This window comes from Phyllopteryx taeniolatus, chromosome 22 (assembly GCF_024500385.1).
Source record: "Phyllopteryx taeniolatus isolate TA_2022b chromosome 22, UOR_Ptae_1.2, whole genome shotgun sequence".
Classification (NCBI taxonomy): domain Eukaryota; kingdom Metazoa; phylum Chordata; class Actinopteri; order Syngnathiformes; family Syngnathidae; genus Phyllopteryx; species Phyllopteryx taeniolatus.
In genome coordinates, this window is record NC_084523.1 from 2,956,181 (window position 1) to 2,984,077 (window position 27,897).

The 27,897-nt window shown below is 41.5% G+C and overlaps 2 protein-coding genes across 6 annotated transcripts in view; one reads left to right on the forward strand and one right to left on the reverse strand.

Moving 5' to 3' along the window:
- The first annotated feature begins 703 nt into the window (after positions 1-703).
- On the forward strand, positions 704-27,414 carry cerk (ceramide kinase). Of its 4 annotated transcripts, XR_009786353.1 has the most exons (14): positions 704-939; positions 9,501-9,611; positions 11,210-11,332; positions 13,078-13,203; positions 13,775-13,841; positions 14,944-15,089; positions 17,116-17,190; positions 17,278-17,430; positions 18,420-18,525; positions 19,496-19,560; positions 22,437-22,639; positions 24,541-24,749; positions 25,508-26,428; positions 26,500-27,414. XR_009786353.1 is itself a non-coding variant. In XM_061761693.1 (13 exons), exons 1-13 carry the CDS (start codon positions 798-800, stop codon positions 25,614-25,616), a joined length of 1,635 nt encoding a protein of 544 aa, XP_061617677.1. In that variant the 5' UTR covers positions 704-797; the 3' UTR covers positions 25,617-27,414. The 4 variants fall into 4 exon arrangements, 3 of the variants coding, with proteins under 3 accessions (XP_061617677.1, XP_061617678.1, XP_061617679.1); XM_061761693.1 differs by having other exon boundaries at positions 25,508-27,414; XM_061761695.1 differs by lacking the exon at positions 704-939 and adding an exon at positions 7,138-7,288 and having other exon boundaries at positions 11,226-11,332; positions 25,508-27,414.
- Positions 826-27,897, reverse strand: part of gramd4a (GRAM domain containing 4a) — a 64,288-nt gene continuing 37,216 nt past the window's right edge. The window contains exons 20-22 of one of the 2 annotated variants that reach the window (XR_009786352.1): positions 3,717-3,776; positions 2,926-3,034; positions 826-945 (exon numbers count right to left, since the gene is read on the reverse strand). Coding sequence is in view for 1 of the 2 variants with exons in the window: in XM_061761692.1 (XP_061617676.1) it covers positions 15,078-15,095 (18 nt within the window). In the remaining variant the exon portion in view is untranslated. Of the gene's footprint in view, positions 946-2,925; positions 3,035-3,716; positions 3,777-14,959; positions 15,096-27,897 lie in introns of those variants that run through there. The other variant, XM_061761692.1, reaches the window with a different exon arrangement.

Genomic DNA, 27,897 nt, shown 5'->3' on the forward strand with positions numbered 1-27,897 from the left:
AAAAGGGTAGACGCTTCGGACGAAAAGGTTCAAGTCAAAATATACAGCCAAAAATGAACGCAACAGTTACTAAAAAGGCAATTTTCAGATTATATGTACATATTTGCCATTAAGAATGTGTTGTTGTTTTTTTGTAAAACTTGTTTTATATTACTTTGAGAGTAATTTCTTTCTTCTTATGCCAAAGTTGCTTTGCACAGTGGAGATTATTATTTTTTTTTTTGTGTGAGGCGCCAAAAGTGATATTTTTCACAGGGACCCCAATTTCCCGGTGGGGACGCCACTTTGCACTCACAACTATACACAAACCTGAGGTTGCCAAGTCATGAGAGAAAAATAAATAATAATAATTACATGATGTGTAAATTTGGGGGCCCCCAAGTGGGAGGTGCTTCGTTCCCTCTTGTGTCACGAGAGCTTATTGTGCTGATGAAAAGTGTTTGTTTCTCAGTCAAACGCAAACAAATGAATACTCACTCTGTCCCCCTTTCCTGGTATGGTTTAACGCTTCAATACAGCAGACAGAGCAGCATGAACAACACATGACAATTCATGCCTCGCTGGATGATATTCCTTTGTGATATTATAATGGCCCAACAGGCTGCACTCTGAGTTGTGGAAACGTTTTTTCTTTCTAGAGTGAAACATCTGTGTGCTGCACACGATCTTTGCTCCAAACGAGTTCCCCTGACAGCATGAAACAACACACACACACACACACACACGGGCGAACCGCATGTAGGCCTACAGAGTGAGCTCAGTCTGTTATGGTGGCAGCTACAAAACCTGACTAAATAATGGATATTCAGTATATAGTGTTGTTGTCAGACCTATTCCACAAGCACGGGGAGATAACGGTGACTCTTTATCAGGACTTTCTGGTGTGGAAGGACATTGGGAAGAACTTGAAGAGAAGTTCTGGCAGCGTTTCTCCAACAGGTACGTCTATTCACAAGAGAAGGGAGACAGAGCATTAATTTAAATACATGAAGGTAGCCTCTCTCTTTATTCTACAAAAAGTTTGAACGTTATTATTATTATTATTGTTAGAACTGATGGCAAACGTTCTTTTTTTTATTATTATTATTCTATAGCTCACTGTGCATCCCCATAGATGTACAAACATACAATCCCAGAGTCATGAGAATTATTTTTATTTTGGATAATATTTATTGTATAATTTACTTAGAAAACAGAGGTCAGACAAGCAAACCCATTACAGCACTAATTGTACAAATATTAATGTATATTAAGGTACTGTTTCTTTTTATATCCGTCTAATTATTAGTGTTTAATGCGGTAAAAGATCTTGCTGATGCTTGGTATAGTATAAATACAATATAAAACAGCAAGATAGCACAAAATACAAATTTACAGTATGCATTTTTGGATGTATCGTCACATTATTTTAACCTAAAAAAAAACAAAAAACATGATTGTAATATAAGGGTGTACTAAGCAAAATGTTAGCAATGAGGTTGGTGTAGTTTGTTTTAAGATTATGTTACAGATTATTAGACTCCTAATTGATTTATGATCTTTTGTTCATACATATTTTGGCACGCCTCATCAAAGCAGACATGGGAATGAGCACCAGGACTAATGTTTGCTCATGTAAACGAGTTCCCTCGTCTAAGATCACTGTACCATATCCAGCGGGGCAATTATCGCCAAGCACACTTCACTTTAAACCCGGCCTTTGACCTTCTTCAAGTGCCCGATAATATCCCGCCATAAACACATCCTTTTATTGAACCGATGTTACGAGTTGGTCACATCAAACATTCTCCTGGTGATCATTGGGACCCGGGATTCAGAACTGGAGACTAATGGCTATTGCACAGCAGTTAGTCAGCTTTATAGGTTGAGTAGTTTTGCTTTATTTTCGTTTTATTCTCCAGCACTTCACTTCGCTGTCACTTTTTTTGCGATGTTAACCATAAAAGCAAAGCCCTTGGCTGCCTAATCTTATCAGGCAGATGCTTACATTGATATAGCCACATGAAATAAAATTATAATAATAATAATTTGAAGATGGGTACAGTGTCGTCCACTTCAATCACTTAATATTAATGGTAAAAGGAAAAATAATGAATAAAATACAACACAAATATATAAAATGTACGAAAAGAAAAAAGAACTAAAATTGAAAAAATTATAAATATAACACAAAATAAAAAATAGAACAAATAAAAATAATATATTTCAATAAATGTTATAACAAAACATTGATTAAACTGTGAAAGTGTGAGTAGTTTTAGTATACATTTGTTTCGTTTTGTATTGTTCAGGTTTTAATTTTGTGTTTTTTTTTGTGTGGGGGGGCGTTGGGTGGGCAAATTGGAGAAGTGTGATAATAATCATAGAACGAAAAATGAAACTTAATGGTATTGTCAGGAGGGAAGGCTCTGTCTTCACTATTTTAAATTAAGAAATCAGAAAATGGATGGCTGGATAAGTAAAGTTATTAAAGATGATATGAGTTTTTGCCTGGAAATTTTTTTTTTGTGTATTGACTTAATTTTTTAAGCTGAAGCTTGACTATAGCCATCGTATTATGAAAAAAACAAAAATCAAAACATCCCCGGGACATGTGTCTGTTTTGTGCAAGATACTTGTTCCATGCCCACCATTTTGGAAATAATCCTGTTCCGTATGTGAATGATGAGTGGGCGGGATTGTTGTTTTTGTCAAATTGGAATATACTTCCACATGCGAGTATTAAAATGACTCAGATGATGGATGGAACATCAGATACGGGTTTAACCAGAGTAGAACAATTACTCACAGAGTGTATAATAGAGAATCACGTCATGCATTTGCCATGAGAGCTTCACTGTGGCCGGTTTGTCATGTTTTTCCTCCCTTTAACCAAACAAGTGTGTGTAAATGCCAAGAGGACTCATTACGAGGAGTAAACGTCACCTGTGCATCGTACTTGCAGACCACAAGCGCGCTGTTAACATTTAAGTGGATTTGCTTGAATCAGAGCAGCCGTCAAGTCTCATGCCAAGGCGGGGATGAGAAAGGTATCCTGAGTTTTGGACACACACAGTCAAAACACAATACACTGCAGCGGCATGCCTTATGAGTCTCAAGTCAATGTCCATTTAATGCATTGATCTTTCCTCGGATATACAATCCAAGCTCCCACCTGGAAGGGAGATCTTTGAAAAACTCATGGCATAGGCTTTAGCCTCTCACGCTCACTTCAAATCACTATGCTTAGTGAGAGACGCCACCTCAGGACCAGTAAAGCCTCACATAACTCTCTGTTGGCCCACTGGGGGACGCGGGGCGGGGGGGGGGGGGGGGGGGGGGGGGGGGTGTGTCGGGATATTTGCTTCCCCGTTAAAAGGTAAAGCCGGATACAGATCCAGTGCGTTATATTTGCAGAATCACTTTAAGCAATGCGGGAAATTCGGACAAGGGCGAAGCAGGTGGCAGCTTTTGGAGGAACTACGCATCAATAACCCTATTATAAAAGAAACTTCAATTGACAATTTATGTTTTACAATAATAATAATAATAATAATAACTGAAAGGACAAAAAAAATCATGTGTATAATGACCATGACCACATCCCAACTCTCTGAAGAAACACTGAAAACAGTAAAACATTCCTGAAAGATATTAATCAAACCCAAAAATTGATCGACTAAAATGTTAAAAAGATATATCATAAACCTAAAAATAGAAAAGAAACGCTGCCTCACCGTGAGTGCCAGAGACGGAGGACCTCAGTGTTCATGAGGGTTCGGATGGTAAAAGGAATTCTAAGAGAAAGGAAGACCCAAGACCGTTAAGATATTTAAAAGCCGGTAAAAGAACCTTCAAATCAATCCTGAAACACTCGGGGAGGCAATGCGAGGATTTTAAAGACGCCTTCTGCTCTTCGTCAGGATACGCGTGCTGCCGAATTCTGTCGTAATTGTAAACTTGAAATACTCTTCTTGGGAAGACCAGAACGCAGGATATTATAGTAATCAATCCGATTTGTGATAAACCCGTGCATTAGCATCGCAGTGTTGGCTCGAGAGAAAAAGGGGAGACTAGAGACCGAGTTCTCTAGTCTTCAAATGATCAAAAACAAAACAAAACTATTTTTGTTACATTTTTAACATGAGGCATAAGAGTGTAAAATAACGCCCAGATTTTTTTTCACTCGTGTTGAGGAATTTAAAGATAGCGCTCGTACTTTGGTTCAAAGTTTTTTTTCTCTCTGGGCCTTTTTTTTGTCCTGGTTAAGCTGGAGAAATGATTTGATGTCGAAACACAGCATCCGTTGGATGACCGGTGTCATCAGGAGACAAGACGCATTCTTAACCACTCAACCGTGGGCATTAAAATGCATCGTTACATGCTTTTTAAACTCCTGTCCTCACTTGGCAACCACAACAAGTACAGTATGTTGTCAACATTGCTTTATTTTATTTTCTTTTTGCCGCCATCATTGTCGTCGTAAGCCATCGTGGATGCGCACGTTTAACCACATTGTTTGGCTCGGCGGTACATTAATTATAGGAACCGATGGAGCGGGTGGATCTGGAACGAGTTTTCATCTTTCTTTCCCTCTCCGTGGCTAACCAGCTGGAGCTAAGGCATAACACCCCTAGTGACAGACAGCGCTCCTGTTATACTTTCCACCTTGCTTGTCCTCTCGTCTCCATCTGTTTGCCTAAGCGCCGGTCGAGCAAACCCATTGTGCCGGGGAGTGAGCCGCACGTCGTGTTTGACAGTCCGCTTCCAAGTGTACCCAGGCAGATCTGCGCTGTGTAATCTAAAGCCGGCGCTCAATGCACAGCCCTGTCTGTACGTTGAGAGACAGCCCCAGAAGGGGGGGGGGGGGGGAGCGATACGGGAGAGGAATGCTGGAAAACGACAGCTGGAGATTGGGTAAACTGCGGGTTCATACCGCATTACAGGCGGCAATACGGGCCCTTTTATGACCGTGATTGTATTTATTTACCTGCTGCAGCTGGGGTCAATAGACAGAGGAGGGAAGCTAATTACACAATGAATCAACGCAAAACGATGGAGACCTTCTGGTGAGGGAACGGAAAAAAGTGCATCACTATCCTCATCATCCCCATTTTAGCACTTGTTTCGAGCATGCGTTTTGTCTGTACCGTATCGCCCAAACGAACGCCTCATCGGCTTATCTTATCTTCTCGCTCGCATCACGTCACTTGGAGGGAGATATGTGAAAAGGAAAATGGCGAGCGACTTCAACAAACAACACAGCAAGCGGCAGCAAAGAGCGAGCGTTTCCTTTCATTTGTGCCGGCTCGTCCTCATCGTCGTTGCCAACTCGCGGTAACGGCAAAGGGATTGCATAGCCATCCAGTGGACAAGCGGGGTGCGGGCGGGGGCATAGGAGTGGAGCTGAATGAGAATAAATGAATAAGATGACAGCTTTTTGTCACGCTGAAGGAAGGTGAGGTCACGGCTGTGTTTTATGGGCAAACTAAGTCATATCCATGCCAATTTGACAGACAAGACAAACCTCTTTTATGTGTGTGTGTGTGTGTGTGTGTGTGTGTGTGTGTGTGTGAGGAATCCTGTTGGGTGGGATGCCACTTTGGTTTTGGGTAATCAGGATGAGCAGGAACATGCCTAAGAGAACCAAACTGCAACACGATCAATTGTTGATATGATGCCGACCGGGGCTCTTACGATGGCTACAATTACCTCCAAATGAGTTTAGATTCCATTTTAAGGCCCATTACATGAACATAAAGGTTATAGGATAGCTTTCAGGCCTTGTTAATGACTGTTGTCACGCATTCATTTTGCAATGTGACACAAACAACTAATTGCTATTTGTCCCGTTTTATGTGGAAAACACCAAAATGTAGTTTTGCCCTGTGCTTAAAAACTAATTTGTCAGATGCTTACAGACGAACTCACTTTTCTGTCAAGGAATCAAACAATTTGGTGAGTTTTTAGTGTTGTATCGCATCGCGATAATCGAGCTCGTGTGACTGGGATTCAAATTCGACTGGCGTGAGCCAGAGGATTTGATTTGAGTGGGGTAGCAACAATGCCAGATTAGTGGATTATACATTCATTATGAGACCCAAAAGGGGATGTCCCAGTGCCTTACATACAATGATATGACACAAATACCAGAGTAAGGTCGCTCTGTAAAAGAAAAACAGGAACTGTTCCATAATCCATCTATAAGCACCTTCACACATTCACTGCCAGCCGTTTTAAAGCTTTTCGACTGATCTTACGAAACCCACAGAATATTGCGTTCAATATAACATAAGGAACAAACGCCGCAAAAGACCAAAACTCACTGACACCAAGACAAGACCAAGACTTTTCGGAGTCCAGACAGTCAAGGCCAAGACCGAGACAACCAAGCTCAATAAAAAAAAAAATATATATATAATATATATATATATATATTTTTTTTTTAAGTGTTAAGGTTGAACAGTTAAAGAGCATTCTCTTTCATTTTTTTAAACTCCATTTGACTTCCAAAAAAACTGCCTGTCACTCTTTCAAAGCGCGATATGCAAAAATCACTAAAAATCCTTGCAAAAAAATGACATCTTTGTATGTATTTCAAAATGAAATGTGAGTTCTGACCCCACTAACGGTAAACCTTCAGCACAATAATAAGACTTTTGGGTTTATTAGAGTACTACTACCTATGTTTTTTGCTGGTTTTAGACTGCTATGTGTTGCGTTTATCTGTCAAATCAAAGTACTGACCTATTTTTTCAGTCCAAGACCAAGAGCAATAAAGTATTTTTTTCCCCCTCCCTCTTCAGTTGTGATAATCTTTCCACACACACACACACACACACACACACCTAGCACCATTCCTAAAAACCTGACATTCAGCGGCGAGGCGACCTATTGAGCTCAAAAGCAACACACTGAGCTGCGCGGCATGAATAGGCCACTGACTGTGGCCGAGTGTCATTACTAAGATCCTTTTGGAGCACAAAGGGAAAGATGTCAGAGCAGAGAGGATCTGGGCCTTGTATGGCTGAGAGGCTTAGCATGTCGTTTAGAGGACTTCACTCAGCTCAAAACTTGGGGCAGATGAGTGTGCGTGAGAGGGGATGAGTTCAGTATGTGTGTCCGCTGACGGGATTATCGCGCACTTGTGTGCGCATATCCAAGTGCGCCTCTGTGAGTGTACAGTGTGTTGCGGGGTTCTTTTGGCCGCGGTGAGGAAATTGTTTCAAATGACGAAGAGCGCTCTGCTGCCGCACACAGCTGAGAAAGGACAGGGAGTGCGGCAAGAGCACCGTAAGAAAGCGCCAAGGTAGTTACTCCAAATTCTCCCAAATTTATTCATGTATATTTTGTGCGAAATTGAATTATAACATTACAAGTATTTGGTGGCCTTAATAGCCAATAATGCCAAAGTGCCACCGTATTTAAATACATTGAATGATCACACTTGAGTATGTGGTGTTTTCCTCTTGGTAGTCACTTCGAGACAGGGAGTAAAAAAGTATTATCAGCGCTATCATAAACATGATAACAATATGCAAGATATCATAGTACGCTGATTTGCAGAGGTGAAGTCACTCACGTTGCCTTATCTCATATGTTTATAGTAATTATTAACAAGCACATTTCCTCCGTTATTCATTTACTTTTGCTTATCTGTTGCACTTGCATTAAATAACTTGTCAGCATATTAGGATGCACGTGCCGTTATCTTTTTGAGGGGCAGTTACCACATAACCTCAGGAAAGGTGCTATTGAGAGTAATGCAATCAAATATGCGGTGTCTGAATCCCATTTACATTATGTTTTAAATTGTTGGAGTGAATGTCATTATTACCCACGCGCCACCATTCCCCTCAAGGCCATCACTCTTCTGCCTATTTGTCAAAGTGTGAATATCGATGGCCGTAAACTTATTCATGCCCGCACGCCGCATCATCTTTATTTGAGAAAGAAATGAAATCCCATTCCTGGCCAGACTCCCCGGAGAGAAATAATATGTCGCGGCGCCCGCCATCCATTTCGCCATATCAACTTCATAATTTGGCAGGAAAAGACAGGGAGGAATGAGTGTGTGAACAGGAGCCTTAAACTCCATGTAAAGAGGAAAAAAAGGAGTTGTTAACAACCCTGCCAAACCTGAATTTTGTGAAAAAATAAAATAAAATAAAACTATTCAGTATTTAAAATGAGGCTTCAAAATCATAGAAAATCATGCCGTTGTCTCCACTCTGAAACATTGTGGGCATGTCCGCTGAATTTGCTGAATCCACGCCCCGCTCAGCTGCCAACTGTCCATCAAATACTTCTAACTATGACCTGGAAAAATGGATGCTACATCATCTAGCATCTTTTTTATGCTGACACATAACTACATGTTTGGGCTCTATTGTAGCCATGAACCCCCCCCCCCCATAAAAACTAACTGGCTTAAAACAGTTTTACACTATATCTCCTCAACTGAATTCACTCTACAGTTTAAACAAATGCACGCAGAAAGAAGTAGACAAAAGGAGCGCCCTTAGCGTTTTCCAAAATGGCAAACACAAACAGGAAAAGCTGGTTAGAAGATAGAGTACAGATCAAGCAGTTGAAGGCAGAGTTTCAACTAGAGTGACCAAGGTCGAACAATGTTTAGTTTGTATTAGTTTTGAAGTTATTTCATTGTTAAAAAAAAGAAATAAATAAATGCTTTTGCAAATGCATGCATGCATATAGCTTTAGGCGCAAGTTGTTTTTTTTTTTTTTAAGTTTTAAGGGAGTTTTCAGGGGCATCCACAAACTATTCCTTACAAGATTGGATTGGCCCAAAAAAAAAATTGGCTGTGCTACACCGCCCTTAATTTCCACGCTCCCTTCCTTTCAAGTAATACATTAGTTCTTGTTAAATTCTTTGATGTAACTGCCAGCAAGCCCTCTGACTATCCAACCCCGTCTGTCTCACTCTCCGCGGACCCGCCGAACCGGATAACGCTCTCCTTAAAGAATAATTTTAATGAACAAACCTGCCTTAAATGATGCAAAGGTCTTTTTTTTTTAATCACATGTGGAGCTTTTGGAAAACAAGCAGCCGCAATTGTGATCCTGTGGGAAAGGGGGACAACGATATACGGTTACTCCACCAAACACTCGCCGGATGCCTTGGGACATGGCTGGATTTTTCCTGCCCATTCATTTCACTTGCGAAATAAGGTGCTACCTGCACATTTCCTTGCTCTAGGCCCACCCATCCATTACGTTCCTTGCGTATTCCTGTGTAAAAACCAGCACATGAACAGACAAACCACACATATGATGCCTCTTGGAATGAATATTTCCATTGTTCTCCACGCAAAGGTGGGAATATGTTTCATACTCATCAAACAGGCGGTCTGTATGTACAGTATGTTCGAACAAATAAGTACAAAACTCATTAAGCAGACTGTCAACAAAAGAGCATCAGGCCCTCTGTGTGTGTGTGTGTGTGTGTGTGTATAAAGTACGTTGAATAATTTAGGATCGTTGTTTTAATGTATCCGCAGCTCACAGCCACACGGTTCACGTGCGTGAAATCGTGGCCGTGCACAAGACGGACACGAGCGACCCGACGAAGGCAATAAAACACCTCCAGCTCAATCCGCACGCATTTACAGGTACCAATATTGTACACATACTCAAAATACAGGGTGTTGCAAAAGTAACTGCATCATTCAAAGAAACGTGAGGCCATTAGCATTTGACAGTTTAGGCTGTGCAGTTTTTCTAAGCATATCATTTTTCTAGCCCATGCCTCGCCGATTGGCACTGGAGCAGCGTTGCGAAATTACCTCCAGGCGAGAAGTTTTTTGTTCCCTGGCTGCAGTTCATTGACAAGAAGCTTTACGATTATGACCCTGAACAACCTGAACTCGGTACGGGCAAAGCTTTGTCACCCTCCGAAGCATCCGCTGAATCGAGCTTTTGTTGATGCCGAGTCGCAGCACAGCCCTGCAGATCGACTTTCCCTGGCTTTCCGCAAACGCCTGCTCTGAGAGTTTGGTGTTTTCATCAAGGGTGGTACTGGTTCCAACAAATTTGCAACGCTGTTCAAATGTCAACTGGGGAGCCATGGGCAAAGAAATGATAACCTAAGCTGTCAAATGCTGGCGGCCTCGCGTCTGTAAGAACGATACCAGAAACGAAAAAAAGGAAGTGTGTTGTGACTTTTGGAACACCCTCGATATGCATGAAATGTTCCAAAGACAACCAAACGATCAACATATCCAGTTGCAAAGGCGTGGAAAATGTTGAAAATCAAACTTTGTGTTGGACACTTTAAATGGGATTCCATGAGAATTTATGGAAATGAACACCTGCAGGCACATTTCATTGTTACTATTCATTTCCTATCAGATGTATCTTTTCAAAAACATGCATGGTAGGTTAATTGAAGTCTCTAAATTGCCCCTAGGTGTGAATGTGAGTTCGAATGGTTGTATGTTTACGTGTGCCCTGCGATTGGCTGGCAACCAGTTCAGGGCGCACCCCGCCTCCTGCCCGATGATAGCTGGGATAGGCTACCGGCACTCCCGCGACCCTTGTGAGGATAAGTGGCTCAGAAAATGGATGGATGGATGGAAGATTGTATCCAAACAAGATGATCGGATTAACATAATTCATCAGAGCGAATATGGAAAAGAAAGTACTCGGGTGATGTTGCATTAGATTCTAATGCAAGATTCTAATGATTAGAGTCTGACATCATATCTTGTGAAAACTTGGCACATCACATTCCCATTTACAGCTATAGATAGATTTGCCGCCCACTCTTAAAACATTTAGCCAACTTGAACTTCTGATAAAAGAACATGCTTAGTAATTCAGGTGTTAAAAGTGCTTGGCATGCACGTTTTCAAGCCTGTAACGTAAATATTTCATCAAAGTTCCCCGCGGGAGATCATGTTTAACTTTAGTCGGTTGACCTTGGCGATGAGGAAACAGTCGCTGCTTTTGCAAAAAGAACAGACTCCGCCTCCGTCGTGATTCATAACTGAGAGAGGTGGCATTTGATTGTGTTGTGGAAAGAAGAAGGAAAAAAAAAAAAAAAACATCCCGAATGGCTTCATTCGCTGCAATCTCTTCAATCTTACAATGTCGCCTACCTGTTGACGACACTGCAAAGTATTGGCTAATTACAATGGGATCAATCAACTACGAGACCACGCAAACATTTGAAGGAAAATACATTTACATTTGTTTTGTTTTGATGCAGTTTTTTACGTGAGCAGGATGACGCAGCATCAGTGGCAATGCGGCCACATCACCTTTTACTCGGACAACCTGGGACTTTGCCAGCAATGGATTCAAACCATCAATGATCAACTGTCAACACAAAGTACGTAGATCTATTTAGTTGTCGCACCTAAACCCAATTGGTGTGATGATCGTTTATGGTGATTTTAAAGACATTGAAATATACTGTCATGCATTGATAAGGCATTGCTGACACATCCGCTAATGCTAACACGCCACATACACGACATATGTCGAAATAAACAACAAGTTTAATTTAAGGTGCTATGTTGGCGATGACATGCATTGTAATAAAGTTGGATGGGAATGCTGAGAACATTTTGTGTGATCTTGCTAGGCGCTCAAAACATTGCCTCAGTTTCTAAAACACTGAGTTTCACATTGACCCCCGAAGAAAACTATTTCATCACTGGTTATAGGTCATTTCTTACAGCAAGTACTGTTAAAGCATGACATAGATCCAAATAGAAGGTATTCCATTTTGCAAAAGCGGGAGGCCATTATTATCCTTCGAAAACATATTTCTTTCGACGCCGTCTTTTGTCGAGGCCCTCGGGGAAGTCTCGAGGCAAATCTATAGGATGCGAGTGGCTTTTTAGCAGCTGTCTCGCAGGCGGTCCCTCTCGGGCACAGACGTATAAATGGCGGTGGTGTGCACGCCTTGAAATTGTGTTATATTGCAGGATGTCAGATCATACCTAATATCAATGATGATTACTATGCGGATGGAGGTGGAAATGTGCTTCGCTTCGGCGTTTGAGATCAGCACAGTTTTGGAGTAGAAGATAAAGATTAGGAGGGCACTCTTGGTTCGTGACATCGACTATGAGAGAGAGGAATGCCAAAACCTCGGATGTCGGACAACATTAGGAACCTTACGCTTGAAGAGATTATGTATACTGTCTGTATGGTTAAACTGATTGTGTGTCTCGGTCGATGATAGAAAGTAAAGTGTGTGTCGCGATTGTGATAAAAATGACGCCGGTTCATGACGAACGGTATGTTAAAAAAAAATAATAATAAAATAAAAAATAAATTTAAAAAAAAGCCACTGACGTTGAACTCGAGTCACGTGGCGAGTCAGCGCCACTTACGGAGTGTTTCATAGTTGTTTATCCGTATATAGAATTATTTTGCTGTCAGCCTTGTTTTTGTTGTTTTAGAGTTTGAGGTGTCACAAAAGGAAAACATGTTAGCGTCAAAGTCAATCTGCTGCTGTGGCGACAATGCAGTGCTATAGAAAATAGAGAGATGGCCAGATGTATATTGCGAAACTTTACTTTTCCGACGACTAACTGTTAATGTTCATTCATTCATTTTGCAGTTGACAAGTCTTGGCGGATGTTTGTGCTCTGAGTACGCTACCGTTGAATGTTTTCCAGCGACGTAATTACATTAAGAACCAGAATGTTAAGGAGATTTCGAATGTTTTACTCAGTTGATTGGATTCCGTTGGCGTCGTGACTGCAGCCCGCACTTCTCAACACCCCGATCGCGATGCATTCATTTGCAATCGCGCGGCTCGTTCAATTGCCATTTATCGTGCGAGAGCGGTCCTCTCCATCAGCCATAAACAAGCCATTTAGCATTTTCCGTCTTGGCACTTTTTGCAGGTTTATCACCAAATGATGCAGTGCCTCGCGATTGCTTCACACACACCCCTCATTATTTCTCCAGCTGCCCTATTTAACTGGGCACTGCGTTAAAAAAAAGAAAAAAAAGAAAAAGGTTCTCTTGTTAATGAAAACGTCCTCAAGCTGATGTCAAGGTGCACGTTTCCTCCAGAAAAAAGAAAAAAAAGCTCATCTTAATACTTTCTCTCTGCAGCCAATCGGCCCAAGAGCCTGCTGGTGTACATCAATCCCTACGGCGGGAAGCGGCAGGGGAAGCACATTTACGATCAGAAGGTGGCGCCACTGTTTTCCCGAGCCTGCATCGCCACGGACGTGATTGGTGGGTCGCTGTCGGAGGTGTACCTCAAACATTTAAATAAAAAATGACTCTCGGCGGCCGCCCGTGTCGGCGTGAAGAGGCTCGCGAGAATATGATTTGGCTTATGGCGCCATTAATCATGCCGGCTCCGTAATGGAGGCGGTGATAGCTGATAAGCTCGGGTATCCAAACACATCTATTATTCAATAAGTGCTTGCAGCGGCTACACATAGTCGGCACTATTGATGGTCCATCAGAGTGAATACAGTTTGCTCTGGAGTACCCACAGCCGCTTGGAAGTCTTTTATTTGTGTTGTTGTAATAACGGCGCCACACAGATTTACAGTTGGAATTTTAGTTTTGTTTTGTTTTTCTGACCTCCGTGCTCATTTTGGGAGCCGTGATATACGATATCTGAATGGCATTTTCTTCTTGTTGTTGCCTCCGCGCTTACACTTTTGTCCCGTACGTCATTCTGTACAACGGGGTTCAGTAAATACTTCAAATTGCAGTACTTTTTCTTGTCTGCCGGTTATTGTCTGTTCCCTGTCATCGGGCTAATCGGAACTGACTACTTCATTTGTCTCTATAGTTACAGAACGAGCCAATCATGCCAGAGATCACTTGAAAACAGAAGCAAATCTCGATAAATATGATGGGTGAGTTCTTGAGACAATATGATGCTTTTAACCTGTCAACACAAAATGGGTCCATTATAAAATTTTGCAGGAAATTGTACGGAATGTTCAGAATACCAATGCAAACATGTCTATTTTGCTGCATAAGTGCTGTATTCTACATCATTCAACTTTGTTAGGGATGAAAAAGGAAAATGTTTTTTTTTTCTATTGGAATAATATTTAAACACATTCAAACATGCTGAAGCTTTCACTGTGATAATTCAAGATATAGAGTGGATATAAAAAGTCTAAACACCTCTGTTTAAATGCCCAAAAATGCGACCATGGCAACTCATTTCAAAACTTTTTCCAACATTAACCTGGATAACTCAACTGGGGAAAAAAAAAAAAAAAAAAAAAAAAAAAAGGGGGTTTTCGAGAGAGGACGGAGATGGGATTGCACATGTGCGCGCACCTTTTATACCTTGGGATGTATCTCTCTTTGAAATGTTTTTTTCAACGGAGTTCTACATAGTTAGTTATAAGTCACAATAATGATGGATTTTTTTTTTCCAACAGCAATAGAAACCTGGCATTTTAACAGGCGTGTGTGGACTTTTTACGTCCAGTGTGCGTGGTTTACAAAAAGGACATAAAGTAAAAAATGCATTACGTGAAATTATACTAAATTCTAACTACAGAGCATTCTATTACATTTTAAAACTATTATTATTCTATTATGAGAGCAGCAGTTACCAGTTTAGTAGGGAAGGTTTGTTATTGTCATAAATAATTCAATATATATATATATTTTAAAAATTGGTTATGAAATGAATGAATTGAGTACAATTCTTTCAAATTTTAATTCATAATGGACAATTTATTACATTTATCTGATTATCTTTTAAATGCACTTTGTATATCTTCATATCTAATTTTGGAAAGAAAGAAAAAAAACACGATATAGCTCCTGAAAGAAAAAAAACACACAAATTTGAACATGCGCATACGCACGTACACAAGATTCTTGCATAAATAAAATACAAATTACAGAATGACATAAATATAGTCACTGATTGAACAGGTCAAATGCATAAAGAATGTAAGATGTTACCTCTACATGTACTGTACGTTGGTCTAGAGTGGTGTGTGTGGGCGGGGACGGGATGTTCAGCGAGATTCTGCACGGTCTGGTCACCAGGACCCAATCGGAGCACGGCATAGACCCGAACCAGCCTGACGCCCATTTGGCGCCGTGTTCCCTCCGCATCGGCATCATCCCTGCAGGTGAGGCTGCGTCGCACGAGCACAAATACGAATGTTTACAGTCAATATGGTTTGAGAAACACATTGAAATGAGGCACTGACTGTTATGCAAGTCTGTATCAGTTGACAGCCGATGCCGGAGCACTTGAGCCCTGCTGATCGCGCTCTGCGTTGCCGAGTTACTAAAGAGGGTCGCCATGGCAACAGGGCAGGCGGTCCCACCGGGGGCTTGAGTAGGGTCAGTCGCTCCAAGTGTCATGAATGGGATCAAGCTGAGGGATATGTTGGCAATAATTCCGCGAACGGTGCGAATGCAAAGCATGGGGGCTGACCAGGGCACAGCGTGATGTTTGTTTGAAACGAGGGCCCGGATTTTTGAACACAAACGATGGCGCAACACATGTAGACAGATAATGTAACAATATTTAAAGGCATTATATTCTCGATCACCTGTGAGGAAACACTAACATTACTGCAGTTTTCTGAGGAGCTGTAACCCTCTCCCTGTATGTCCATGTTTGCAATATACTGCAGTGGGCCGAGGTGCACACACCAGGAGGAGCAGCACAATGTCCGTTGAATTGAAGCAAAATTTGTGGCAAAAATTTTTCAGTCCTTACATTTGATTAAATTATGTCATTATCTTACGTATTTTCAACGTACAATATTATAGAGTGCTATTTTTTTATTAAAATACACAAATACACATTAGAAAAATGTTTTTGGGGCGGAGTAAATCTATGAAAGGCTTTTTTGGATTTGAAGTTATCAAAACGGGTACATAACTGACAGTAAAAATGCATTTTCAACTACGTACTTTTTTTTTAAAACTTTTATTTCAGTCAAATCAGTACTACTTTTTTTTTTTTATTTTTTTTATTTTTTTTTCCCCCTTGACTCACTCACTGTACTACTTCTTAAGATAATCATTTAATGATACCCAGAGGGGGAATTCAGAACAGAGTACAGCGTGTGAGTATTTTTGCAACCTCTGCTTAAAAGGCATTCAAACTTTGCTTCAGAGGACGGCACGAGACGAGCAGTGTGGCCGCAAATTGGAAACGTTGGCGTGTGATGAAGTCGCTCGGAGGGCGGATAAGTAATATTCGCGTCAAAAAAGAGCTCTTCATCTGATCACTGAATGACGGGCCTGATCTCCACTGTCACACTTGTGTGAGCGCGCTCACGATGTTCCATTTGCCTGACGCGACCCTTCATTTCCCTCTCTCTCTCTCTCTTTGTCTTTTATCACCGGCTTCATTCCACCACTTGAGGATGATGATCATCAAAAGGCTCTGAAATTATGCCATGTGAAGAAAAAAAAAAGAAAATTGAGCGATACGTGCTTTTAACCATTCATGCTGAAATATTTAAAGTCAAATTTCACATTTCTGATGCTTCCTATCCCCTCGAAAGAGAGCCTAGGGCCCAAGAGGCGAACCATATCTCCCCACCACTGAATCAAAATCACAAAAAGAAATCATCTAAAAATCACACGATATCTGTGGTGCTCAACGTTTTTATACGGAGTACCGCCTCAAAAATGCTTGGTTGTCCAAGAAAAAGAGAAAGAAAATAGCCGTGGCATCTTGTCCAATGCCACATATTTTCAACTAAAAAGTAGCAGAGATGAAAAGTTGTCATTATTATGCTTGCTTGTATGCTGTCTGGCACACTGCTTTTAAATGGCTAAAGGCGATTAAAAATATATATGTTCCCTTTGACCCAAGAGGGTCTTTTTGGAGCATGTTTCCACAAACCATTAACGGTGTAATTTCCTTTCATGTGACCATATGGCTGCTCATCTAAATATAGAAGAATAAATGACATTATTGAACTTTAGAGGCTCGTCAACGGGGTAGTACCCTTAACATTTGACTTCCGCAATTTGAGAATGTTTTTGGTAGAAACAGTCACTTATATATATATATATATATATATATATATATATATATATATATATACTTTATTTTTTTTTTTAAACTATTCTAATGTACTTTGATGGACAAAAAATAGACTCCTGCTGTACCTTTGGTGTGATCAACAGGCTCCACCGATTGTATCTGCTTCGCTACAGTGGGAACCAACGATGCGGTGACATCCGCCTTGCACATCATCGTAGGTGGGTGTGACTCTGGCAATATATCCTTTTTTTTTTATGTTTTAGGACTAATGAGAGATTTGCAAATGTCACGGTGTGTGTTAACAGGTGACTCCCAACCCATGGACGTGTGCTCAGTGCACCACAATGACACGTTCCTCAGATATTCCGTGTCGTTGTTGGGTTACGGCTTCTACGCCGACGTTCAGACTGACAGCGAGAGGCAGCGATGGCTGGGCCCGGCTCGCTATGACCTGTCAGGTAACAAAAACACGGATCACTTCCGTAAATGAGCTCGCTTGTTGATTGAACCCATGGGCTACCCTCACTTTCTTGCCATCTTAATTTCATGTCACCTCTGACCTAGTGTTTATGCTGGGAATGGTTGGGTTGAGGAGAATTTACAAGAGCTGCGAGTTTCCCTTATTTAGAACCAGTTTGACTTGACCAACAGTTCCTCAAGGAACACAGCTATTCTTAAATCAGTTTGAAAATATTCCATAGCAAAATAATCCCAAAATGGGATTGAAATCTGATTTTTTTTCATGTAGTTTTAAGGACACACCAAAGAAAAGAAAAAAAAAAGAATACATTTAATTAAAATTAAATATTAACCTAAATAGAATACAAATAAAGCCGCTATATAAATGTTTGATATGTTTGTATGAATATGACAGAAAATGCTTTAATAAAACATGCATAAAATTAGAATAAAGAATAACAAAATTTAAAATAAAATGAATTACACGGTGATGAGTAGCAAGGGAAAATATTTCATTGAAAAATAGTCACAATATATGTTTTTAAAAATAAATAAATAAAAATATCTAAATTAAGAAGGACTAAATTTCCACTATACATGGAATTTCTGGCAACCAAAAATACCACCAGACTGTAGTGTATGCACAAGCAAAATAGAATATTCAGCTATCCAAAACCAGCAACCCTTAATGATGCTTCAATACTAGATGTTTGGGCTTTAGACAAGTGCAAATTGGTAATCAAGAAAGCTATTTGGATTCCAAGACGAGAACTCAGCATCCCTTATGCACATGAACTGATAAGTGAATTGTCCAGAATTGCATCCTGATGCTCAGCACAATGCAGGTGCTCGTGCTATTATCATTTAGTCGAAACAAGAGGAACGGCAGCACAATTAGCGACTCCAAATTGCCTTTTCAGGTCTAAACAAAACAGACAGAAGGGTATTGGCGGCAATTCTCAAGGCTCGCTCTGTGTTTTGATTTCAGGAGTAAAGACCTTTCTGAGTCACAACTATTATGAAGGCACCGTCTCGTTCGTTCCGGCTGAGGACAATGTGGGGAACCCCAGGGACAAGGAGCAGTGTCGGGCTGGGTAAATAAAGCAGCCGCAAAAGAAACACAATACATAAGCCGGTGGCGAGACCAATCGCAGAAGGACAGACCTGCATCATATTGGGGGAAATCAATGGTGCGGGCGGAACAAAATGTTTGGCAGGGGTGGCAAACCGACAACCTGTTCACTGTTGTCCCCAAAAAAATAAAACATAAAATACTCAAACTGGTTTGGTAATCTCCAGCTTCGAGACAGAGCCCTGCCGTACGTCGGGAAAAACCCAGAGTACCGTGAACCCACGTCATTTACAAAACCCCGCAAATAATTGACGCAGCTCTTAGATAGCGTTGGTAAATGCATGTTGATGCCAAAAATGGCAGCAAAATCAAATTTTAAAAAACGTAAATATAAAAGCAAATATGATCCCAAAGCAGTTTAACATCATTTCAAACTCATCTTACAACATGTCAGAAAAAATGGTTTACAGATTATTTGATTTGGAAAAAAATGCACCATAATTTCAGTTTGCAAATCCGCGCGTGGCGAAGACTCTCCGTGACAATCCGTGCTAAACTGAGCTCCTCCCATACAAAGGATACAAAGCTCGTCTCCTACTTGAGATGTATCACTCCATTATATTTCCTTGGACCAACTGTTCTACTTTCCTATTTAGACAGGGCTTTGGCACCATTTCAGAAAGGGCACAAAAATGTGTGAAAAAAGACTAATTGGTGAATTCTCCAATAGTGAACTGCAATTATTATTACCGTAATCATATTTATATAATTGGTTGGATGGTACCTCAAAACCCACCCCTGATCAGACCTATGGTTTGCGACAGTATAAAGTCCATTTGTGGGGAAAAGGGAAGGTTCATGGGTAAAAACACCACGTACCATCGCGTCTCCCATGCAAATAAAGCATCAGTTCAACTTGTTAAAGCCTTGAATGTGACAGCGGCGCCGCGACGCCTTGACAAATGTAAAACCAGGTCACGCTTGTGTTCCAGGTGCCGCGTCTGCCAGCGCAAGACCTCGTTACAGCAGCCGCACAACGACAAACCGTCGCACACAGGTAAAGGTTTAGACGTGGGAAATAATAGATGAAAACTAACCGCCCTCATTATTCGCTTGTTTGTCTGTGTACACAACCGTTCCTTGACATTTGAGTTGCCGCGAGGCTCCGAGCAAAAAGTGGGAAGATGACAGGGTGAGACGAGCCTACATCGGAGTTGTTTGGAGGGGAAAAGTTGTGGAAACAAAAGGCGCTTGTGAGCGGTTGGAACCAACCCAGTTCCCAGACACAAGGACAACTTGCGCAGCATTGTGAACAAAAATGTGATGTTCCTGTCATGTTATGTTGACAAATTGAAATTCAATTCATACATCGAAAGGAAACAAAAAATTCTCATGAACACAGAGCAGTGATTGAATTGTGAAATGAATTCCTCTCAATACAATTGACTTACTTGCCTGTTCGCAATCCCAAACTTTTTTTTTTGTGTATGTTTTATTTCGGCTTTATGTATGTAACAGAACAATGAGCTGACTAAGCAGTTTAATACAAGGACACTAATTTACCTTTGTGCCTGAAACAGCTCCTTCTCCACTGAATTATTACAATGATCTATTTTTTAACAAAACAAGCTTACTCAAATGTATTTAACCTAACTATTTAAATCTTGAGGGGACATAATGCTACACGGCTCCTGCAGAGTGAAGGAAGGAAGTGAAGCCACTTTTCAGACAATTCAAGTGTTAAGGAGAGTTAATACATTTGTGGTTGGTGCCCCGCTATTTACGATTTCATACAAAAACGACCCTATTGAACACATTTCGGACTGATTTTGATTTATTCAAAGCATCACTATTTGCAAATGGCTGCTGCTCCCTCACTGCCCGTTCCTTTACTCAGTCCCTCGGGCAACAACAAAACCTCCTGTTTTTCCTCCCTAATTAGTCCTGTGATGTTACATTCACGATGCTCCGTCTGCGCCTGTCTAACTAGGAATGTCATAGCGACTCAGAGTATTTACACATCTGGATTTGAATTTTTTTTTCCATGCGATTAGAAATATCTTTGTTGCTTGTGACAGGAGTGAAGTTTTTCTTTTTCTTTTTTCTTGTTCTTGCTCCTGGGCTAAGGGGGAATCTAAGACAATTGTTAACTCAATGAGGCACAGCAATGAAAATACTAATTTGCACTCCCAAATTATATTCCTCATATCTGCTTTTAAACCTTAATTAGAATTGTTTTGTATTAAGGCCTCGGCGGGCTTGTTGTCATCGGCGTGTGTCATCACCTCACGAGGCGGTTCGGCGGAGTGACTTAAATGAATCGTTTGGACGTTCGTGATCACTTTTTCGCCGCCGCTTGTTCCGATAAGCCCCGCTGACAATTGAGCAAACGAACCAAAAAAAAAAAAACGGGGGGTGGGGGGGTTCTCAAAGGAACGTCAAGTCTCATCAGTGGAGATTTATAACGAGCAAATGGCGCTCACTCTTCCAGTTGGTAGACTTGTCTGTGGTGAAGTTCACACCAACTGGGAATACAAACTTGTCAATAATACAAACTCACTTTAATTCACTAGAAGAAGATGCCCACACACTAGTTGAGCGTGAGCCGACTTATATCTCACCTATGTCAACATTCATACTTGTCACGTACTGAAGCTAGGATTCAGTTCTTCATAAATCATACGTATTTCCAGTTATTATTGTATCAAAATGCATCAATAGTGACTTTTAACAGCACATTTTCCTCCCTGTAATTCATCGTACTTAACATAATAGTAGATCGCATAATGTAAAAATCTGTGACCCAAGTGAAGGCAGCCATTTTCAGCTCAAGGTGAAGGTCTGTGGGTTTCTTGTTCTTTTCACACGCATCTCTTTTGTGAGACTGTCAGGCTGATTACACAAAGACGACTCGTGAGATTGTCAGGAAACAGAAAGGGCTCAAGGAGGGCAGTACAATAGGCAACGCAGCATTGTGTTCAACATTTAAATATGAACGTCTTGACAGCTCTTTTAAGCAGTGGCTGTCCTCGCTCGAATGGCGGCCTGTACGAGACCCCCTTTTCGCACCCTCCCAACACTGACACACACGCACACACACCAAGAGAAATCCCACTGGAGTGGACGTTATATTTTCTTTTGGACATATTGAATCAAACCGATCACATAACAGCAACAGCAACGAATAATTAGAGAGAACAAAGCAAATCGTGCATTGCATGAAATAAAACATAATAATTGAGAACTACATTGCACCATTTATATTCTCCGCATGCTAACTTTGTTTCATGATAAGTTTAGGATGGTAAATTGATTTCATATTTGCAAAACCACATTTCCACTACATGAGAAAGAAATGTGGGAGAGGACCCATTTTTCCCCACCGTTAACAAGCGGGATCGATGGAAATTAAAAGGCCTCTCTGGTAACAGGAGTGATTTCTCGTCCATCGCGATTGGACCAGTCTCATTGAGAATGTGTCAATATGTCTTGCAAACTCACACTGAGCTTGTCACATGACAAAATGAACAGGGGACGCACTAAATGGAACACTGATTCAACTTAGAGTACAAAAAAATTAAATGATGCGCAACAAGTAGAAGACACATACAACTACTAATTCACCACGAGGAAACACAAACAACTAACATTAGCAATAGAACAAATAATGAGCTGTAATATTTCCAAATGCCGCTAGGCATGCTGGGACACATCGCACGTGCCAAAATCTGCCACAGGAAGCAACTGTAGAATATTCAAGGAAGCGTTAAAAAAAGGGCGGGCAAACTTTTGTGCTTAAGGACCATATTTAATTTTTTTCACTTTACTTAAGCAGCGACGTAGATGAAGCTTGCTCAGTCAAGTGAGTCAAGGTCCCACTGTTCATGCAAATAAGTGCTGTTTTTTGTTTTGTTTGCTTGTTGTTGTGTATAGGCAGTGACACTTGGACCGAGATACGCGGGAAATTCATCGCCATCAACGCTGCCAACATGAGCTGCGCGTGTCCCCGCAGTCCGCAGGGCCTGTCGCCCTCCGCCCACCTGGCCGACGGCACCGCCGACCTCATCCTGGTGCGCAAGTGCTCCCGCTTGGACTTCTTCAAACACCTCCTGCGGCACACCAACAAGGAAGACCAGGTAGGCTCCTGTCAATCATTTTCGGTCCGAGGGACTTCGCCCGCCCACTTGCTGCGCTCGCGCCTGCTTCCGCTGACTCGGCAAACAACGGTTCACTTAAGTTCAAATGCCCTCACCGACGTGTCGTAAATACCCTTCACCCGGTGGGTCCGTGGAGACGCCGCTAATCGCTGCATCAGTGATATGTGGAACATAAGAACCAGACTAAAGCTCTCTCGGGATAGCACAACCATCAACGTTGGAACTCCGGTCATTAGTAATTATTACCCCAGGAAGTGGATCGACTGTGCAGGAGTGAGCTGCCTGGATCAAATGTGCTTAAAGTCAACACAAAGTCAAAGAGTGGAATCAATATTTGGATTTATAGGTGTGCAACTGAGCATATACTATATCAAAATTCATGTCTCCACAAAACACTTTTTTGATTCATTTGTTGTCTCTATGACTCAACTAAATAATTGCAAAAAAGATTTGAAGCATTTTATAACCCAGTGTTTCCTTCACACTCCTACAAAAAAAATGTGCATTTTAGTTTCAATTACAAAATCTATAAAATTGATCTTCCAGCAAATTTTGACAAACTGAGAATTCTTTTGACGACTTTAACATTACATATTTTAAAAGTTAGAAATTTTAGTATTATATATAATACAAACTTTTAAAATATCAAATAGGTATTACATTTTTTTAATTAAAAAAACATTACAATTGATCAATTAAAAAAGTAAATTGTAAAAATAATCATTGAAATACTCTGCACTAAAATATGTTTCTTTACTAAATTTAAGGACTTTTAAAAAAAAAAAAAAAAAGCTTTTTATTGTTTTATAAATTGCAAATAAATGTTTCAGACCAGCTACATATATTGACAAAGAACCTATAGAAACTGTAAAAGGGCAGCCACAAAATGTGAACGTTCTGTTAGTCACATCCATAAATGGCTAAAATATCAACAAAATCTATGATGTACAGTAAGTAGTATTACTGCACCATCACCACTAAAAAGAAAATTCCAAAACCTTAACTTACCAAGGAACATGCTGGCCTTACACAACATCAGCATGGTCGCTAAAATAGCATCTTTCCTCTTTAGACGTATCCAGATGCCGGATTCGGTTTTATTTTCATGAATGAGACATCTGGAACGTCTCCTCTGCACAGCAGACCAGCGGTGGCATGAGTCGGGCGACAATTCACTTCATATGAGTATCGCTGTCCGGCCGAGCGGAGAGAAACAAGGAGTGAGAAACCACAAAGCGTATTCATGGCCTTGTCGCAAAGGCTTTTTGGCGGACCATCCGGCCTGAATGCAAAGCCAGACCGCAGCCAGAAAATAAATTCGATGTTTGAATAAACGGCTGTCACTCTGCTTTTAAAAAAAAATAACAAATTTTGGGGGGGGGGGGGGGGGGGAATAGAAAAAGTGGCACCCCGTGAAGTTGGAGAAAATAGTTTGCGGGACACGAGGGACCCTTTTGGCGACACTTACTGAGATGAAAAGGGAGACTGACTAAATAATGTGTTCTTCTCCCTTTTTTCCCCCTCAGTCTCCCTGTTCCGCTGATGCTGATTTGCTTTAATGCGCCTCCATCTTGCCTTCCTGCTGGTTTTTTTGTAAATGTGGAGAACATCAGAAAAACTTTTCATTAAAGAATCACCGGGGATGTGTTATAATGTAATGGGGTGAAATGAAGTTTTTATCGCAGCTTGGCTTTTAATTTAAAATGCCTCAAAGTGCCTCAAAGGTGCTAATTGCTCATCGGTCTGGCGTGTTTGTGTAAAATGGGCATCCGCCGATTTTCTCTAGCCCTCATCCTCATAAGGATTATGGCTGATCTGAAGCCTAAAAGTATAACTAGCTCGCGGGCTTCTCGTAATCTGGAATTCTAATCCATCCGCAGTTCGACCACTCATTTGTGGAGGTCCACCGGGTGCGCAGGTTCCGCTTTCAGCCCCGCCACAATGAGCCGGTCTCACTGCAGGACCTGAGTGAGCCCCAGAAGAAAGTGGACCTGAGTCCCTGTTGCTCCAGATGCCACGACGCCAGCTGCACCTGCAGCCGCTGGACATGTGACGGCGAGATCCTTCCCCACGTCGCCATCCAAGTCAGGTACGCCAACCCAAAAATATAAAGGTCAAGTGAGGCTTCACAACAAGCACAGCTTGACGCACCATTTGTTTCACGGGCCTCCACCAACGAAGCATGGCGCTGTAATGCCGCTAATTTTACAGCCCTCCCTGTGTTAAAGGGGTAGTACCTTTTAATGAAGGCGGGGGATCTGTTCGTCCCATTTATCGTCTCTAATCGTCGGCGAGGTGAGACGACCGTGACAGCAATTAACGACGAGGGGAGGAGGACAGATTTTCACTTTAAAGAGCACAGACCTCCGCCAAGGCTCAACAGTACCATGGCGAACAATGTGGAATTCAAAACCCAAGCTAACAAAATCAAACGGTAGGAGTAGGAGTACAAGGAGTAGTCGTAAAAAGTGATGCTGTTTGAACAACTGAACTGTGTCAACAGTGTCTCACGATTCAAAGACAAAGAAGTTGGAACAGTCAACATACTTCCTTGAACGCAATTACCACTTTCCTATTAGCCAGGGTTTCTCGTCATCTTTTGCTATTTTAACGTTACAGACAAATGTTTTTCCTGTAATTGATGAATTTTTCAGTGACCAGTTGAGCTAAGGACAGAGGGGGGGGGGGGGAAGTGTTTCACTTGTTTTTGTGTCTGACTAGCTTTTATGGATCACAATTGGTTTAGCATGTCCGCCCCATTTGTCTTGTCAAACCTGGACAATAAAACCTCACGGGATGAAATGAGCAAAGTCGTTAAATCATGTGTGCGTGTGTCGTTCTCTGCAGTGTCCAGTGCCAGCTGATCAGACTGTTTGCCCGTGGGATCGAGGAGAAGAATCAGAACCAGAGTCCACCGTGGCTTCTGGAAGTAGGAGCACATCGATCTGTGGACTGAAAGCTGGGCAGGGTGGAACTTTGGCGGAGTAATTCTTATCTGATCCAGGCTTCAAGGAGCCACTAGAGATGATGAAGGCTAATCATAAAAACAACCCAGGAGATGCAGATAAATTTGAAAGACTCGCTGAGGCTTTAATGTTAATTCCCTTTTCTTTTTTTTTGACGATGACAAAATAATTTTTTCATCTGTGACCCAGGTGAGAGCAGATGTGAGTCAGGGGGACCTTTTGAAAAGAGCCCATCTAATACACTAACAGGACCCTGATGATGTATTATGGGTAATAAGGCAAAGTGGTTGCTAAGTGGTGTGGTGTGTCTCAGCACTGCTGCGACACACCTGTGGCTCCGCTTCGGCTAAAAGCGAAGCGCTCACTCGCTCGGCGGAGATTAGCCCAAATTAGATATTTTTCCGTCATTAGAGACTTTTTGCTCAGATGAGCTCCGATGTCAAGCCAGTCTTGATGTCTCTGAAGAAAGGTCACAGAAGATTTGGGACAATCTTTTTTTTAAATCAGGGATATTTATGCTACTGCATCTTCAGCCTGTATATCACATGATGCGGGTCCCTCAACCAATCAGTGGACATCAGTGACTAGCTCCACTTCAGGGTTCCAAAAAGGTTTCAATATGTGTTCTTTTGGTTTGGGCAATGGAAATGAAGTGTTCTACCATGTAGTACACTGACTCCTATTGTAGAAGTTTTCCCATCAGAATGAATGACCGCCGGCTTCTGCACTGAGTTCAAGGTTCTTAGGACCAATTAGAACCCTTTAGGTTCCATAGTGCAGTTGGTACCCCAATGAAAGTCTTGTGAGTATGGTAACAATTTGCTATTTTGGTTTGGAAATGGAAATGTAATAATAAAGTCTATCTATCATCAGTCTCGGAATCGGTCTCGAGAACTTGGAACGACGTCAAGGCCAGCCGCTGGTTTCGAAGTCATCGAAGGAAAGGACGACGACATCATTTGCACCTAACACCAGGGGTCACCGAGCCGAGGCCCCTTCTGCAACATCCATGATGACGTCCAGATCCGCATTGGCCTGGGCTCTGCTGCCTTCGGAAGGCTAAGTTCCGGAGTTCCTGGAGCAGGAACCTCAGCATCTCCACCAAAGCAGCTGTGTACAAGGCAGTTTGCCTGATCGCCACACCTGGAGTTCTACCTGCTCCCAGGGAATTGTTCACCTTCAGCAGCTGGCCACAGGTGCTGTATGGCTCACAGCCTCCACTGCCGCTGTCCCTCATGTGGCCAGACCTGTGAATGCCGCAATTGCCTGTACAGCCACATGGCTATGCACTACCACAGTACACCGAAAAAAAAAAAATAGTAATAATAATCTAAATTCCTGGTGATTAAGCAGGTGATTGACCAAGCCCATCCTTCTCTCTCTCTCTCTCTCTCTCTCTCTCTCTCTCTCTATACACACACACACACATTTTTCACAATGTCCCATCCCTGGGCAACTTTCGAGAACAGCCATGGGGGCTACTGTGGTTCTTGAGGCTACATGGTGCCTGCGGGCACTACGTTGGTGACCCACCTACCGCAAAGAGTTGTTAAGAAAAATCGACTTATGGCTTTTCTTTTTTTTTTCAGTATAAACAGGTTGTAATACATTATCATGTTAACAGAGGTTTCTGGTTGAAAACATGTTTTGCTTTTGTCAGGACAGAAATGCTTCTTCAACGTTTGAATTGGATATGTTCTGGTACTCTATAGTTACACCCTGTAGTTGTACATTAACTTGGCTGCTTGACTTTTCTGGAGATCAATAAAAAGCCCTTCTGTAAATTTCTTTTTGTCTCGAGAGTCGGTGATTTTAACGCAAGTGCAGTTCATAATCCAGACTGTTTTCCAGATTTTGTGAAATCACACACACACACAGTTTTAGAAAAATATACAGAATATTATGGCATTGGAGATGTCGGATTAGCTAATTGTAGATAGGAAGAATGTTACTGATACCTGAAATGTTATTTTTGACAAGGCAAGACTGAATTACAGATCATATCCAGTATAAATGTCCAAAAACAAACCTGAAAAGAAAGCGCAAGTGAGCGTTAGGCGTGGATGTAGGGAAGCATAGTTTGTGAATCCTGGCAATATTTTTCCCAAAAGTTTGCAAACCAGTTTGTTAGTAAACTGAGGTTGCCCTAAAAGGTTCTACCTTACAACACAAAACAATCAACCGGGCAACAGAAAATGGAGCAATTAAACCTCAGCTTACAAATTGTTCAATTTCTTTTTTACGACTAACCCCTCTTTTTAATCAGCCACA

What these genes read in the sequence shown, in the direction of transcription:
- cerk (XM_061761693.1), top strand. Translation starts at nt 798, where the DNA reads ATGGATATTCAGTATATAGTGTTGTTGTCAGACCTATTCCACAAGCAC. An exon ending in CAATCCGCACGCATTTACAG is followed by an intron (nt 9,612 to 11,209) that starts GTACCAATATTG and finishes GTTTTGATGCAG; the next exon opens with TTTTTTACGTGAGCAGGATG. An exon ending in AAGGAGCAGTGTCGGGCTGG is followed by an intron (nt 18,526 to 19,495) that starts GTAAATAAAGCA and finishes CTTGTGTTCCAG; the next exon opens with GTGCCGCGTCTGCCAGCGCA.